The following is a 17212-nucleotide window of genomic DNA, read 5'->3' as shown; positions in this document are numbered from 1 at the left end:
TGTCATTAGTCTAAATTAGAACTAGGTTAACTTTTGGCACTATTTACATGCTAAAGTTGTGTCTGTAGTCATAAAACACTGTGACCTTGTCTACACTAGCGAGCTTACAGTGCCACAGTTGTAAGATCACAGGTGTAACCACTCCAGGCAGACAGGCGAGAGTTCTCCTGTTGGCAGAATTAAACCACCTCCACAAGCATTAGTAGCTTTGGTAGTGGGAGAAACGCTGCTGCCAATGTAGTGCTGTCCACACCGGCGCTTCTGTTGGTGTAACTATGTCACTTGGCTGTGTGTTTTTTTTCATATCCCTGAGCAACATCAGTTATACTAACAAAAGTGATATGTAGACAAGCTCCAAGTCTTAGCAGCCAGATGTTTATTTAAAGGGGTTTTAAATGTGTTTCTGCATGCTCCATTTGATCTTCCAGAATCACTCCTCATTAGCAAAACACATCACATGCTGCTTAAACTACTCCTGGGTAAATTCTGCGCTACTGTGCAGAATTACTACACTATAATGAGCCCATCATTTTTATTTTTTTGTGCAGAAAAAAGCTTCTGCTGAAATGTTGCTGCAGTTCTGCTTTTTGCCCACCAGAGGGCGATGTGCCATAAGAACAGCAGCAGCACCCAGCAGAAAACAACTTCTGCAGTTCTGCCTTTTGCCCACAAGAGGGCACTGTGGTGATAGAACAAAGCAGCAGCTCCCAGGCAGCAAGGGAAGAGAAAGAGCCTGCCTTCTTCACATCACCTATCAGCCCAGATCAGGTGACAGGAGCTATAGGGAGACAGACAGCATAGGGTGCTGGGAGGGGGTCAGACAAGGGCTAGTGGGTGGGGGCGGGGGCTGAATGCCAGTGGAGGCGCAGGGCCATAGTGGGGAGGGAGGTGCAGGGCCAAATGGTGATAGGGTACAGAGCAACATAGGGACGGGGTGACAGGGTGGGGACACAGACATGGGGAGGTGGTACAGGGACAAGGGAGTGGCGGCACAGAGCCACATGGGGATGAGTGAAGTGGGTGTCTGAGTTGGGGTGGAGAGACAAATGAGGACAGGCATTCACTCCCCCTGCCCTCCACCATGGGGCAGGAGGAGTTCTGTGCCCCTGCTTGTCCCTCTTGTGCCCGCCCCTGCTTTTCCTCCAGGCAGTCTTGGCAAGAGGTCTCTGTTCTATCCCTATAGGACCACTGCCTTCCCTCCACTTTGCGCCTGCAAGGATCCAGTGTCCCTGGCCCTGCAGCTGGGTAGGGAGCTGTCTGCAGCTCTCCTGTCATGGCCCCACTTGCTCTCTACCTACTGCCCAATCCCTACAGGCACAAACTGGGGAGGAGAAGAGAGAGGTTATATTCACAACCACGTTTAGCAATGGATTTTTCTCATCAATTTCAGTTTGTCAGCTGAAAGCTATGTTTACTGACATCACTTTAAATCAAATCCTGACAAACTTAAGAATAATATATAGTGCTGCTATAGTACTGCCCTAAAAACTGAGGTGGGTTACCATGCATGATACCATTCTCATTTGCCCATCATTGCTTGTGGTACTCAGCACTATGTGGAGTGGAGGGGGAGTTACACTGAGCACCTTGTACCTGTTCTCTTCCCCCCCAGACATGGAACTGTTCCCCACAGAGCCACTTTAGCACCCTCTGAAAACAACAGCCATGTATAATAGCAGGGGAGGAGACTGGAAAGAGAACATTTTGGGTGAGGGTGGAAAATAAATTGATAATGTGGCCCTGGGAGGAAAGAGACCACAAAGGGTTAAGTGAAACACAAGAATTCAGAATAGGAACAAAGAATAAGAATAAAGTTGACAAGGACATTGCTTATATGAGGAAAGTTGGGACTCAGTTCTCCACTGGCGATAGCAATGATGGAAGCTGCAGTGTAGATAGGACTCGGGCATTTTTAACTTTGTCATGGTGTTAAAAACTGAACCTTATCTACACAACTTCCATTGTTACTACAGCCAGTGGAGCTGCACCAGTAGTGAATTATAGCTCTGACTGTTGATGAATACACAGCCAAGAGAAACTATTTCTGGTGGATAGATTACAGCCAGTAACAGAAAAGAATGCTGAATCAGGATAGAGCTGGAGTAACAGGAAATCCTGACTTGGGTAACGTCATCTGGTTATCACATTTTGCTACATCAAAAGTTACAGTGATGTCTTACAACTTTTTCTTTTAAACAAACCACATGGGTATTGCGAGATGATGAAAACAACTCCTGTCATACAAAACAAGAAGAAGAAGAAAAAAAAAAAAGATAAACCCAATTTTAGAGGGAACCAACAAAGGCTACAATTCCTGCTCTATTAAGATTTTCTCCTCTACTGAAGTGTTTTCAAATTTATCCTTGAAAATAAGCACCTCAATCTACAGTAACATATACAATGCTTGGCTTTCAGTAACAGCCTAATCAAGAGGAAATTACTATTCTTTGTACAGGTTGTCATTTAAAAACTGCTTACAGCATAAAACCCTTACTCCCTGCCTTTGCATATTTCTTTTATATTTTTAATGGCTATATTTGAAGAAGCTTAATATGCTGCTTTTATGTCAGATAGTGTTACTTTCATTTACACCAGGTAACATCAACACGTTCAGTGCCAATGTCAACTTTGACTTGAACAAAATAGGGGCCAAAACACCAACATATAATTTTTTTGCTTAAAAAGAGTTTTGCTCACCATGAAATGGATTTATTTTCTGCCTTCTTAGACTCACAAAAGCCTATTTTAGGCCACAAAGCAGAGAACTTCGGGCCAATATGAAAACAGCAAGTAATTGTCAATTACAAAATTGTTGCCTTACATGAGAATGTGAGAAAAAAGTGCTGGTGCAAGGTTACAGCCCAAGGTATATAGTTCTTTGTAAAAAGAGGGAAATATTATTGTTGAAGGGAAGCACTGCATAATATATAGCACTTTGACCATTCACAAGACTCTTCTGGGGGGGGGGGGGAAGGAAATCAGGCTTTCCCTAGCTGAGACATATTTCTATTTACATGGATATCAGCATCATGATTTCTCATACATATTTTCATAGATCATGATTACTCATGTCTCAAGGGGCTCTAGGGACATTAAAAAAGAGTTTATCAAAAACTATGCTGAAAGTAAAATCTCAATACATTTAGATTCAGTTTAGACAAAATGGATTCATACAATTTTTTTTTTGATAGTGAGTCAAATCAAGACCTAGATTTAGCCCTTCCAGCAAAAAATCTGGCACACTAGAAATCAATATCTTTATAAAATCTAGACTTTAAGCTATATTACAACTTTTAAAAAGTCCAGGCATTTGATAATTAGTCTGAGTGGCTTTGCTGTGATGAAAAGGTTTAAGGCTGAGGTGAGAAAATGATCTAGAATGGCACTTACCTTACAGTAACTGTGGTTCTATGAGTAATTGGCCACTTGGATCCCATGTGTGGGTGTGCATATACGCCCTGCATGGGAGAAATGTCCAGATGCCTCAACCGAGTGCTAGTGATGTGTGAACATAGGGACTGATCATTACATAGGTGCGCTGCAAATTTCTGAAATAGGGAGGCGTCCTAAGGAAGCAGTTGAAGCTGGCTGAGCCCATGGGGTGCAGGCTCTAATGTGCATCAATGGATCTAACCTGTTTAACTGATAGCAGGATCATAGAGTTAGCTACCTATTTACACGGTCTTGGAGAAAATAGCGCCTGACCCTTAACCCGGTGTGTAAAGGTCACAAACAATCCAGGACAGCTCCTGAAAGGTCTTGTCCTATCAAGCTAATACAGTATCCCTATCACATCAAGTTTAGCTTCCCCTTAATTTGCTTGGGGCAGAAAACTGGGAGTTGAATAAGTTGATTCAAATGCAGTTTTGAAACAGGCTTGGGTAGAAAATTGGCAAGAGGTCTAAGAGTCACTTTATCTTTATGTTGTACTGTGTAACATGGATCAATCATCAGGGCCTGAATTTACTCAACTTTCAAAACTGAAGTCATGGCTAGTAGAAAGACAGTTTTTCTGGTCTGGCTGCTAAGAGTCCCTGGGGGCAGGGAGGTGACCATTAAGCCTGTCAACCCTATATTGAGGTTCCAAAGGGGGCGAGGGGGGGTCCTGAAATGGGAAAAATGTGTATGAGACTCTTGAGAACCCTAGCAAAAGTAAGGTGAGAAAATATATATGGCTCTGGAGAGGATGATATGTGGAAATTGCTACGTGTACCCATATGGAGTTGATGAAAAGTCCTCATTTGTTTTAGGATTAGCCAATAGATCAGAATAGCATTTTCAAAACCATTCCACTGTGCTTTGTAAGTCAGTCTACAGTGGATTTTTTTTTGCTATGGACCAGGATGGTCTGAACTTTAGCTGAACAGGTTCTTTCTGTATAAGTTAACCAGCAGCCATTCATGTACACACCTCTAAATGAGCCTCCCATCCTTGAATGGAAGCATCTGTCACCAGAGGCTTGGCGAGCAGAGATGAAGAGAAGGAAACCTTACAAACCTATAGAGGGCCTTTCCACCAATTTAACAGGAAGAGGACCTCTCGTGGGACTGTCATCTATATGTCCACATAATGTTTGCTTGGAAGATACACTGATTTCAACCACTCTTGCATGAAGCAGGTGAAGACTGGAAAACTGCATCACATGACCCAGAAGTGGGAGGCACACTCTCACTAATCCCTTTGGGTGAGTTTGCATCTGGTTGACAAGGTCCAGTATGGTCTGGAATATTTTTTGTGGGAGATAAGCCTTCATTGACCTTGAATCTAACCCAGATCCTTTGAACTCTGTGCTTTGACTTGGAACTAAAATGGATTTTGCTCTGTTTATTTGGAGGTCCAGAGTAGCAAAGAGCCTTTGGATTACATGGATCAAGCTGCTCATCTGCTGTGGTGATTCCCCTCAGATGAACCAATCATCATGATATGAGTAGACCTAGAGACCTTGTCATCTCAAGTCAGGTGCCCATAGGAAGGCGCTTCGTGAAAACCTGTCAGTGCTATAGACCAAAAGGCAAGACCCTATAATGGTAGTGAATATTCCCTACCAGGAAGCAGAGGTATTTCTATATGCTGATGTGACCGGAGTCCCAAATGGAGCCAACTAAGGTCATTCAATTAGGGTGAACTGCAAAGAATGGGGCAGACAATCCTTAAAGCTCGTGGATATTCCAATACTTAGATTTACCAAACCAGCACAAAACAGCTTCTGTAATACCTTACTGGTTATCCAGAAGCCAACAACACAGTTCCCTTAAAGTAACCCAGCCTTAGGCCGCCACTCAGACACCCAAGACAAATATGAGGAGGATTACTGAAAATATTTTTCATCATATAAAAAAATTGTACCAATCCCAAAGGACTACCACCCAGGTTAATGACTTTTCCAGATCTTACCCAAATACATACTTACAGCCAATTCTTATTAACTAAACTAAAATTTATTAAAAAAGAAAAGAGAGCGCATTGGTTAAAAGATCAATATACACACAGACATGAGTACAATTCTTGAGATTCAGATTCATAGCAGAGATGGTGAGCTTTGTAGTTGCAAAGAGTTCTTTTAGAATTTAGTCCAGAGGTTATAGCCCAATGTTTGTATTCAGGGCGGGCCAGTCAGAACTGGGATCTCAGTCCTTGTGCCTTAGGCTTCCCCTGCATGAAACCTCAAGCAGATCTGAGATGACAGGATCAGGACCCAAGCCATTTTTATATAGTTTCGGAGTCCCTCGGCGAACAATAGGCACTCATAGGAACTTTGAAGTGGACCCATTTCCTAAGGAATGAGGAGTCCGTTAGTCTTTAAAGTGCCACCGGACTCCTTGTTGTTTTTGTGGATACAGACCAACATGGCAACCCCTCTGATATATTTCCTAAGCATCTTTGGTAATTATCCACATAGATCCACATAAGGCAATTGCCTGTTTTTCCACCATTCGCAGATGATTTGCTATACATTTCAAAGAGAGATGAGTACAGCAACATCCTGTGTTTACAGTTCATTTAAATGTTAAGAGGGTCTTTTGATCTCTGAATTAAAAGAATACAGCATAGACAGGGACTGGTGATTACATTGTTGATCTCTATCAACATATATGTAAATACACAAAAACACAAACATTATCTACCTATATGTCTTTATGGGTTGAATTTGAGCCATTTATCCTGCAGGATGCTTAACCCTTTCTGGTCATGCATCACAGTTGGGTGTATGTCCTGAAGTTCTAAAGCTGCAAACAAGTCCTGAGGATCTAATGAGGGGATTATCAGAGCCATCATCCTGAACTTGAAACAATGGATGAACACATTGAGACATTGAAGATCCAGGAATGGGCATGAACGTCTCACTTCTTTAGGATTAGAAATAAGTAAGAGTAGAACCCCACCCCTCAAAACCTCCCCCCACTTCCTGCCCCCATCGCTCCTCAGCTGCTGTACAGGAAGCTGCTCCCCGTCTGCCCAACCCCCATGCATCTGAACCCCCCCCGAGACCACACCACTAAGCTTCATCCCCCTGTACCTAGAACCCCCTCTAAGCCCCCCCACCCCACTGAGCTTCATTCCCTGCACCCAGTGTCCCCCTGCAATGACTCTCCCTGATGAGCTCCACCCCTGCATCCAGACCCCCGCTGAGTCCCTCCCCCCTGCACTCAGACCCCTCCCACTCCAACGAGCCCCAACCCCCCTGCACCCGGACCCCCACCTTCACTGAGTCCCACTCTCCCAGGGCCTGGACCCCTTGCTGAGCTCCTAGCACCCAGATCCCCACACCCAGACCCCCCCCCTGCTGAGCCCTAACCATCTTCACCTGGACCCCCTGGAGTCCCATTCCCCTTGCACCCAGAACCCCCTGTCCATTCAAATCGAGGTGCCCACACCCAGATGACCACACCCAGAACCCTCTCACCCCACACCTGAATCCCCCCACATTAAGCCCCTCCACACTTGGATCCTACTGGGTTGAGCCTGCCTGCCCCAAACCTGGATTAGGGGCCAGGGCTGAGAGTGTGTGTGAGACATCCCTCTCACCTGCTATCTTGGTGCACTTGGCATGGAGGGGCAGGGCCCTGGGGTGTTTCTGGGGCAGGCCCAGCCCTTGCGCTGTGTCAGGGTTGGGTGCATCTTCACTGCCAAGTCAGTGTCCCATAGGCGAGAAGTTCCTGGGTGATCTCCCACCTCCATACAGCCAGTGGCCTGTGTGCCTCACTGCCAACCTGGAGGCGCCACATTTATTTGACAAAATATGCAGAATTTTAAAATATTGTGCACAGAATTTTTAATTTTTTTGGCACAGAATTCCCTCAGGCGTACACGTTCTCCTTATTGTGGGGTAGCAGAGATGCACAGAGCCAGCCGTGGAGAAGTTGGTCCATGCTACTGGCAGCAGCATCCAGGGGCTGGCTGTATTGAAATTGTGGCAGCTATAAAAAGTTGCAGTGTCTGCTAAAAACTGCAGTTCAAGCAACAAAACCATGGTCCTTGATTTTCTTACAGCCTTAGTCATTTACCAGACTACCAGAGTGGGCTGAATGAGGAGAGAAGCTGTTAACAGAAAGAAAATTCTTAGGTAAGTAATTTCTCATTCTGTTGCACAGCTTCTCTCCTCATTCATTACTCACTGGAAATAGTGAGCAGCGAGTCACAGCACTGGGGGTGGAGGGCCGCGGGCGGAATGAGCAGAGTTGAATAATTATTGTAGAATAATAGGCAGGAATGGAAGTTTGTCCCATTTAAAACAAGAGCTTTATAAACAAGGAAGTTATGTGGGAATCAACCTAGTAGCACCTTGCTACCAAAGGATACCTCTGTAAAGGAATGGAATCTTACTTTGCAAATCTTCCTCTGATGAGGCTTATACATTCTCCCTCCACTGCCTCTAGGGACTTCTATGAATAGTTTCCAAGACGCCTAGCATATCAACTGGATTTTTACATCTTGTCTGCAGCATCTTTGAGGCCCTAAGGCATTAGCATTTTGGATAGAATGAAAAGAACAGGTACAACAAACATATCTCAAGTACATCGAGTACATATCTTTAGAGCTCTAGGAATACCCATTTATGCCACAAACTTCCAAGGGTTAGAATAAAATAATGGGAGAGCTGTTTTCCAGGATTTGTGGAAAGATGACAAAGTTACTCACCTTGTGCAGTAACATTGGTTCTTCGAGATGTGTGTCCCAATGGGTGCTCCACTGTAGGTGTGTCTGCAGCCCCGCACTGCTGATCAGAGAACTTTGGTGGCAGTGTCCGTTCAGCCTGCATATACGCTGCTCCTCACCTGCCACAAGGCTAGCCAGCATGTGTAGGTGAACCCTTCTCAGTTCCTTTTCTACCGCAGAGTCAATGACAAGAACTCTGAAGTAGAGGGGGGGAGGATGTGTCATGGAGCACCTATGGGGGACACATCTCTAAGAACCATCATTACTGCACAAGGTAACTTTGTCTTCTTCTTTGAGCAGGGTCTCTATGGGTGCTCCATTGTAGGTGACTCCTGAGCAGTGCCCACCACTGCACTGTGGCACCAAAACTGGTGTCTGCAGCCGAGTGTACATACTGAGGACCTTGCATACAATTGAGGACAAACTAACAGGTCTGTAGTTTCCCGGATCACTTTCTCCCCCCACCCTTTTCTTAAAAATAGAAACTATATTAGCAATTCTCCAGTTAGAGGGTACGACCCCCCAAGTTTACAGATTCATTAAAAATCCTTGCTATTGGGCTTGCAATTTCATGTGCCAGTTCCTTTAATGTTCTTGGATGGAGATTATCCAGACCCCCAAATTTAGGATCCTCTTCATCATCAGGTCCACATCCCATATCTTAGCTCGTGGCAGACAGTGCATCATTCTGTTCTCTGGATCAGCTCTGATGCCAGGCCTGTCTGTTCTTCTTAGTAGGAAGTCACCAGCCATGTAGTCCTGCTTTTTCCTAGTTATAGTGTGATTCTCCAGCCTTCCTCCTATTCTTTCTGGCTACAAGTGCTCTTGTCTTTTATTCTCCCTTGCAATTTTCTGCAAGTCATCCTGTATCCTTCTGGAGCTCTGAACTCCAGGTATCTCCACTGGCTCTTTTCCTTTTCTTACAGAACTAGTCGTTCTTCTTCCTTGCCCTCCCTCCTTCAGTTACAGCCTGCTGTGCCCCTTCTTCATTTTCCAACTCAACAAACCTGTTTCCTGAGCTCTATTTCTCTTTCACTAGCTGGTCTTTTCCTATGCCTGGTTCTCATAGTCATATGCTTCCACTGGGCACTTTCCTAACCCAGCAGTCTCCTCCTCAAAGCTCTTCAGTCCAGCTTGCATCTGAGTCTTGACTTTTTCTTTCAGCCTCCTGTCACCTTTCCTCCATCATCTGCTCAAATCCCCTTCAAAACTCAACCATAGTTTCTACCTGCATCTCTAAACCTTAGATCTTCTCTTCCATCATCTCTATCAGGCGGCACTTCATACAAACGAGGCTCTTTTCAGGTACCTGTTCCAGGATCATGTATATCCCACAGCTTCCACATCGGTCATCTTCATTGTCTCTTCCATTCCTTGGGTCACTGCCACTGCTGCCTCTCTACCTGTCCTAGCCTTCCCACCTGCCAAGGAAGAAGAAAAAAACAACCAAAAAACCACACCCACACCAAAACAACACCAGACCACCACACACCCCTTCCCCTAACCTCCCCAGTTTACAGCTCTGTTTGCTGGCTCCTGTGCTGCTGACTGACTGAATGGCTGCCTTCATAGGACCACTAATCAGGGTTCAGCTTCTCTCACAGCACACTGCCCCTGCTAGTCTCTGCAAACTGAACAGGAAAAAAAACAAACCACAAAACAGAAAAAACACACACACTGCCCCAAGGAACAGGGGCTTGCTTCCTCCCTTTTCCTCCAACAGAACTCCCACTTGAACTCCCCTGTTTACAACTCTGTTTGCTGGCTCTGGTGCTGCTGCTTCTCTATACCTTTAGAGAAAAATTTATTTTGTACTAATATATGCCGGAAGCAAATTTATATGAAAATAACATTCCCATATTTTGAAAAACATTCTCATTTTCATAAAGCACCTACAGGTTTAATGTACACTGGGGATGGAGTGTGCTCAAGTTAAACAAAGAAACTGAGTATAAGGGGAAACAACACTTTTTTTTGAAAAAGAGAGCTTCCTCTGCTTTCAAATATGAAAAATGTTGGTATAGCACAACTCAAAATAAAGCAGAACTGTTAATTTAAATTGAGTTTGTGAAACTACTATTTTTGGGTCTGTCTTCTCAAGTATGACTGACAAGAAGAGTAGCTAGTATTTTAAATATTTTTTATATGAGTTTCAGAATAGTCAAATATCTTTATTTCTAATTGCAGCCACTTTTTCTTAGGATAAATTAATTACAACAGAATAAAACATTAAGATAGCACATAGTATTTCAATAATAGCATACAAGAGAGGGTCTATCAATGAAAATTTGTTACTACCAATAAGTACCGCTTTCAAAAACAGTACAAAAGCATCAGCAATCCTGCCACAAAAAATTTCCACATGTATAACAATAAAATACTCTCCTCTTTTCCATTTCAAAAACTTCACAATTTAACAATTATATTGCTTCAAAGAGTTCCATCACAAACTAGTCTATTTTGATTCACCTGTTAACCTGTATTGCACAAACAGTATAAAAATATTATTTTTGTACATTCCAAGAATGATGACATTAAGCAGTTATTTAACATCAGAAAAAAATTAACACAAAGTATTTTTTGTAAACACAGGGCTTGTCTATACGATGTGTTAGTCCCCACTAGAGGGGTGTGAATTCTAGTGCACACTAGCATGTTGCACATTAACTGGCCCACATTGACCCTGCTGGAGTGCAATATATATATATTCTAATTTGATCAATATATCATCAAATAATATGACCTATGTTATTAAATACAAAGATGTGCATTAGTATGCTATAGGTTAAAAATTTATACAGTTACAAGATAAAAGAGCAGCAGATTTTAAATGTGCACATATTGTAAAAAAAAATATATATATATACAGCATCTTGAACAATCCAGGTAAAAGACTGACTTTATCCCATGCAAGTCTGCATAGTTCATACACCCAGCCTACCAACATCAACTATATACATGCAAATGTTAAAAATTCTGTTTAAAGTTCATAAACCCTTTTAAGGCTCTCCAGGTCTTCTAAAGAAAATTGGTGATTTTGCTTTTTTGAAAGAGAATCAAACAACTGCTGAACCTGCTCTTTTTCATTCTTGCTAAGAAGTGTCAGCACTGCCTGAAAAAAAATATTTTGAATAGTTAGTGCATGTAGGTATAAGTCTTCTATTTTTCTGTTACGTGCTAAATTTAATAAGCTTTATATTGTATTGAGTTTTTTTACATTTTGAGTTTGACATTTTCACAGAGAGAAACTGCACTGAATATATCATATGCTCTTACCTTAAACCTCTCAACTTTACTCAGATAAAGAAGGTGCTGATACACAAGGCCAGGGTCTTTCCCAAGTAGATGACATTCCAGTGCCTGCATAAAGATTAGAATGGTATCCCCTTCTAGTTTGTTACTTAGCAGCATTGGCAAGTTTTTTGGATCAATAATGGTTAAAAGATCTGCACAGGCAGCTTCATCCTTCTTGACATTCACCGCATTTATAATCTGACCAAACTCATAGGCATTAGATGGTTCTGAAATAAGCAGTTTTTCAGAGATTTTCAATGGCAGACTGTTTTCAGCTCCTCCTTTGGCAACTTGGTAATTAAGCACAGCATCCTCTGAGGTACTGGTCTGTCTCTCCTCTTCATTACCCTCATTCACCTTCACGAGAAAACAACAAATCATTTTAATTTTGACATATATAATATCTCAAGTTTCATAAACCAGATGACAGTATGTCCAGCACTGATACCACTAAATTAGATTATACCACTTTCCCCATCTTGTGGGAAGACTTTTTGGAACATGATGGCTGTTCTCCTTTCTATGTCCCACTTCGCCCTTTACAGAAATGGTATCCTAATATTTGTGCAGGTTAAAAGGTTGTTTTTCTTAGTTAGCAATGCATATTTTACACTTGTCTTCAGTATTTTGCACCCTCTTCTTAAGGAGAGAGCTGAAAGTTTTTGGCAGAAAACTAAACATAGGACCAATATCATCAGAATTTCAAATATACATACTATCTATATGAATTATAGATTAAGAATAGTCATACTGTATGTTAGTCATAGTAAATATCTACAAAAATAGGCTGTCTTTCAAAACATGAAGAGTCATGAAATTGGGTTAACACAATGAAAATTCTTGGGTCAGCGTCTCTTGAATTTATAAAAAAAACTTTTCGAGAAAGTTTTAGGGTATGTTATAATGTCTTTGTGCCTAGTCTGCTATTCTTTTCTCTCTTCAATATCTGATTGTGTTCTCTACTTCTTACTATTGGGGGGTTTCTTGATCTCATATGTAGTACATTTTAGTTCAAATGAAAAAGCCAACTTCTAGATTATGCCAGTTACATGAAGTTCCCAAAATCCCTTTGACTTTGATGGAATTCCTGCATGAGACAACTTGCACAAATGGGTCCCTCCCTAATGGTTTATATTACCATCTGCAGTTCCAGTTTTAATAGAAGTTATACAACAGTTTTAAACTGAGAGACCCAAATTCTAATCTCACACTATATAGATCAGTAGCAATATTTCTTGTAATAAAACAAGGAAGAAAGACACCCATTCTTACAGGACCACAAACGTTTAGTCACAGAAATGATTCAGTATTTAACAACAGTGACTCAGTATTATCTAGGCAACAGCAACTCAGTGCAGTTGTTTTAACCTAGTAATATTACATCACTTAGTTATTGTATTAAAAAAAATCAAGGGGAAAACAGCATTCTCTCATGATTTTGTAGATTTTTCACCCACACTCTACTTCTCCAATGCATATTCAGTACTCCATTCTTCCACCAAACTGCCAAGCCTAACTGAAGGTATAGCCTCTGACAGCACACATAGCCACAGGAGACTCCTGGACAGCACAGCCCCTTGCTGGTTCCCCAAAAACAACATTTGAAAGAGACCTGAAATGTTGCATTATCAGATATGACATATTTTGAACAGTGTTTTGTTTTTTTTTAAAGAACATATCCTCAACTTTAACATCTGAATGTTTCCTGTTTAGGCATTACAGTCAGTTTATTTCTGCTGGAATTTTGGATGTACCCCGAAGCATTGCAGACTTAATTATAAGAGTCTGATTGGCACCAAATACACACAACATTAAAGACGTTAAAAACATGCCAGCACATGAATAAACTAGCAAGCACATGAATGTTTTTAAAACTAGCAAGCACATGAATAAACACACTATATGTAAGAAGTATTAGCTCAAAATATCTGTCAACATTACAGAAGAAAAGCCCTATTTTAATCTTAAGCGTGTTACTTCAATACTGCCTGCTTTGCAAAAGCAGGGAAATACCTCTTGTATTTTGATTTTCTTCCTTTGCTTTTGCTGGCTACTGGCTCCAACATCATTTTTAAGGTTAAGCAACTGGGTGATCTCTTGTAGTTCCCTCTTTGCTTCAGCCACATTTGGATCTATTATAAGTACTTTGCTGAGATCATCAACACTGGCTTGGTAATTCTGGAAGGCAAAGAGGAGAAGTAAGTTGTTTTCATAAAACAATTCCAGATGCCACAGTAGGAGAATTAGCTAACTGCTATACTTCTATTCACAATTATTCAGAAAAATGCTGGGATACTGACAACGAATGAGCAGAATAAATCTAAATTTAGATTTAAACGTGTATAATATTACTAAAGAAAAATAAAAGCTAAGAATGGGTTCTCTGTTCTTTTAAATTATTGTTATGCAGCTAAATATTTACAAATGATCTCTGTAAATATCCAATTTGTGAATAAATTTGCTCAGAAAATCCACCCCCGTTAGTGAATGCATTATTAAATGACGCTGCTTTTATGTGCATTTCCAATCTGGGTATGTCTGCCCTGTTTTCTCACTGTCTGACCGGACAGCTGTGACCCATTCTGGACACTGTGACAGATGATTTTAGGAAATGTATATGTGCTAGGTCCACCTGTGTTGTGAGACCTGTTATATATACACACACAAAAAATACACTATGTAAAGTGTATTTCTGTTTACGTCTTCAATAAAATTGCAAACATTTTTCTAGAGTACACAAAAAACAGGGGCAAGTTTCTTAGCTTCTTGTATTTCTTCCTATATTATTTTAGGACGAATAAATACATCGCTGATCTCTGACTACCTGTTTGGCTGGTTAAATCACTCTCAGGTTTCACTGTTACCTATATTATTTTCTATGGACTACAATGACACAAAGAGGTCAATTGCAGCTGATCAATTACAGGTTACTTAATAAAGCTAAGGAAAACATTTAACACAAAGCAATACTTTGTCTTCCCACTAGTTTTGCAGAGGGGTGACATTTTCCTTTGTTGTTGTTGTTGTTTTTTTTTTTTTTTTTTTTGATGCTGTAGTTTTGCAGATTTTTTTCAGTAAGTAAAGGAATCTGATTTTGTCATCATGCTTACTAAAGCCTACATTTGGAACTCATAGTAGAGTATGGAGGCAACTGAAGAAAAAAAAGTATACATTCAGTCTGCTGCATTACTTGGTTTCAAGCGATTCCTTACCTGCATGCTCAGCAATGCTCAACATTAGATTGGGACAAAGAGTCCTGTGGCACCTTATAGACTAACAGATGTATTGGAGCATACGCTTCTTTGTCGCTTTTTACAGATCCAGACTAACACGGCTACCCCTCTGATACATTACATTGGGGAGACCTCAGCAGGGGAAGGAAATTGTACAAGTATCAGAGAAAAATTTAAAAACAGTAGAATCTTATTTAACTCAATTCCAGTTAACCAAAACTCTGAGTTGCTCCCTGACATTTCTGCATGCATGAATCAATTACATTAAATCATTATTCAAATATTTCTTATGGCCCCAAAATATCTGTACAGTGCTTTAATTTTGCCAAGCGCTTTACCAACATTAATAAATAACCAACATTCCACACCTCTCTTGTATTTACATATCCACTGTAACCATGTGAGTGCATTTGAATGAGATAGCTGCAAATTTTAAAATGTTTAGGAATACCTACCTTGTTCTTTTTTCTTACCTGTAGTCCTTTGTATGCTAGAGCTCTTCTATAAAAAGCTTTGACATTAGAGTCTTCTATCTGAAGAACATGATCACAATCCTGTTTAGCCTCTTCATATTGATACAATTTTAAGTAACAGAGAGCCCTAAGAGAATACAATAAAATAACAGTTTGGTTTAAGGGAATTGTAACCTATTGCAGTGCCAACAGTTTCTGACTCTCAAAGGTTAACTATGTTGCTTGTTAGAATTCAGCATCAATTAATGTTTTTAAACTTTGGAGTTCTTCAAAAATATTTATAGTACAAGTTATTACAGCACTGGATTTATAATATTTCCACATGGCCAATTTCTGCAATCTTTTCTCAGACAAAACTCAATGAGACTTTCACAGTTAAATTAAATACATGGGTAAATGTTTGCAGTATCAAGGTCTATGTCAGCATAATACACCCGAATACTGTAATGGGGTATTAGTTCAATAGTGGCTAAGGAAAAAAGAGTGCCACTTAGTAAATCACTACCACTACTTTTGGCAGCACTTTTCAGCTAGGTATTACTTAGAGGTCTCACATCCAAGTACTGACCCAGTCAAATCCTCCTTAATTTGTGAGAGTTGATGGGATTACAACAGGTTTAAGCAATTCTTTAAAAATTAATGCTGCTACATTGCTGTTTCTAACCATCCAAAATAGGTAGGGATATCCTACTCTTCAAAGTGGCACCAAGCATATCAAACACTGGGTGAAAAGTCTCTTCCACAGGCACTGCAGGAAGATTTTAAAAGGACACTACACGATCCACCAAATTGTGGAACTGTACAGCATCCTCAGAAGGCAAGTAGCCACTCCAACATGTTCATCTGGATAAACATAATCCACCGTCCTAATATAATTATAAGGGGGGAGGGATAGCTCAGTGGTTTGCGCATTGGCCTACTAAACCCAGGGTTGTGAGTTCAATCCTTGAGGGGACCACTTAGGGATCTGGGGCAAAATCAGTACTTGGTCCTGTTAGTGAAGGCAGGGGGCTGGACTTGATGACCTTTCAAGGTCCCTTCCAGTTCTAGGAGATGGGATATCTCCATTTCCAAATGCTCCTGCTCACAGGGAAAGCTACCTCCTCAGAAAGCATTTCTGGCACAACCATCTGTAATGTTGACAGATCCGGAGGAGCCAGATCCGAGGATCTCAGGACTGCCATATCCTTTTCAGAAGAAACATTTCCTCTCCTCCATGTGGAGGGTAACTGAAAAATTCCTGAAGTGGCCCCCAGGACTGCCAATCTCCCCTGCAACTGGTTTTGGGGTTGCAGATCAGAGGGTGATACAAATTGAGCCACAGGTGTCTGCATTCTTCCTCTAATTTCCTCTTGGTAAAGATCCAGGTCTAGATCAGAGGTAGAATGCAACAGGGATAACAGCGGCTCCACAGGGAAATATGAAGATCTATCTCTTTGTGGGGATCCTGTAGGGCCATAGGAGGAAGAAGCATAAGGTGTTCCAGGGAAGAACCAGAGGCACCTTCTGACCAATTCTTCCTAACAGGAGACGAGGACTATGATCTTGGAACCGGGAAAACATGCCTCCTTTTAGAAACCTTATATTTCATATTTGGAACCAATGAATATGCCACAGCTAGAAGGTGAACTTGGGCTGCCAAGGTGAAAGAGCTCCCTGGGACCAAGGATGTAGCTGCAACTGACTTAGGGCCAACAATGTATCCGAAGAAGTGGACAACATCAGATCCAACATTATACACAAATCCATCTCCCTTGCTATTGAAGCTGGGGATGGAATGGGTCTTTGCTTCGTAACTGTAGAGGTCTTGTCAGAATCTGACAGATCCAAAAGTTCTGAGGCACGGGAACTGGCATTGCTACCAGACAGTTATGTCCCTATGCTGCTTTTTCTTCAGTGCCAGGACAGATGGAACTGAAGGAGCTGTTGGCCCCAATTCTGTCACCAATTCATTCCATCTTCCTGGATCTGGAAGTGGAAGTTGGAACTGACGCTGGTCCTGCAGCCTCAGAAGTTCAGCCAGGGTCAGTATCTGCAAGCATGAGGGTTGGCACT

At 41.5% G+C, this 17212-nt stretch overlaps 1 protein-coding gene across 1 annotated transcript in view; it reads right to left on the bottom strand.

Annotated features, from left to right (window-relative positions):
* Positions 1-10276: 10276 nt before the first annotated feature.
* SPAG1 (sperm associated antigen 1) overlaps positions 10277-17212 on the bottom strand; it is a 66813-nt gene continuing 59877 nt past the window's right edge. Inside the window, exons 16-19 of the mRNA XM_034763379.1 lie at positions 15158-15284; positions 13465-13629; positions 11434-11808; positions 10277-11269 (exon numbers count right to left, since the gene is read on the bottom strand). Of these exons, the coding sequence (XP_034619270.1) occupies positions 11138-11269; positions 11434-11808; positions 13465-13629; positions 15158-15284 (799 nt within the window). The 3' untranslated portion in view covers positions 10277-11137. The remainder of the gene's footprint in view (positions 11270-11433; positions 11809-13464; positions 13630-15157; positions 15285-17212) is intronic.

This window comes from Trachemys scripta, chromosome 2, assembly GCF_013100865.1.
Source record: "Trachemys scripta elegans isolate TJP31775 chromosome 2, CAS_Tse_1.0, whole genome shotgun sequence".
Lineage (NCBI taxonomy): Eukaryota > Metazoa > Chordata > Testudines > Emydidae > Trachemys > Trachemys scripta.
This window is presented reverse-complemented; position numbering and strand designations above follow the sequence as displayed.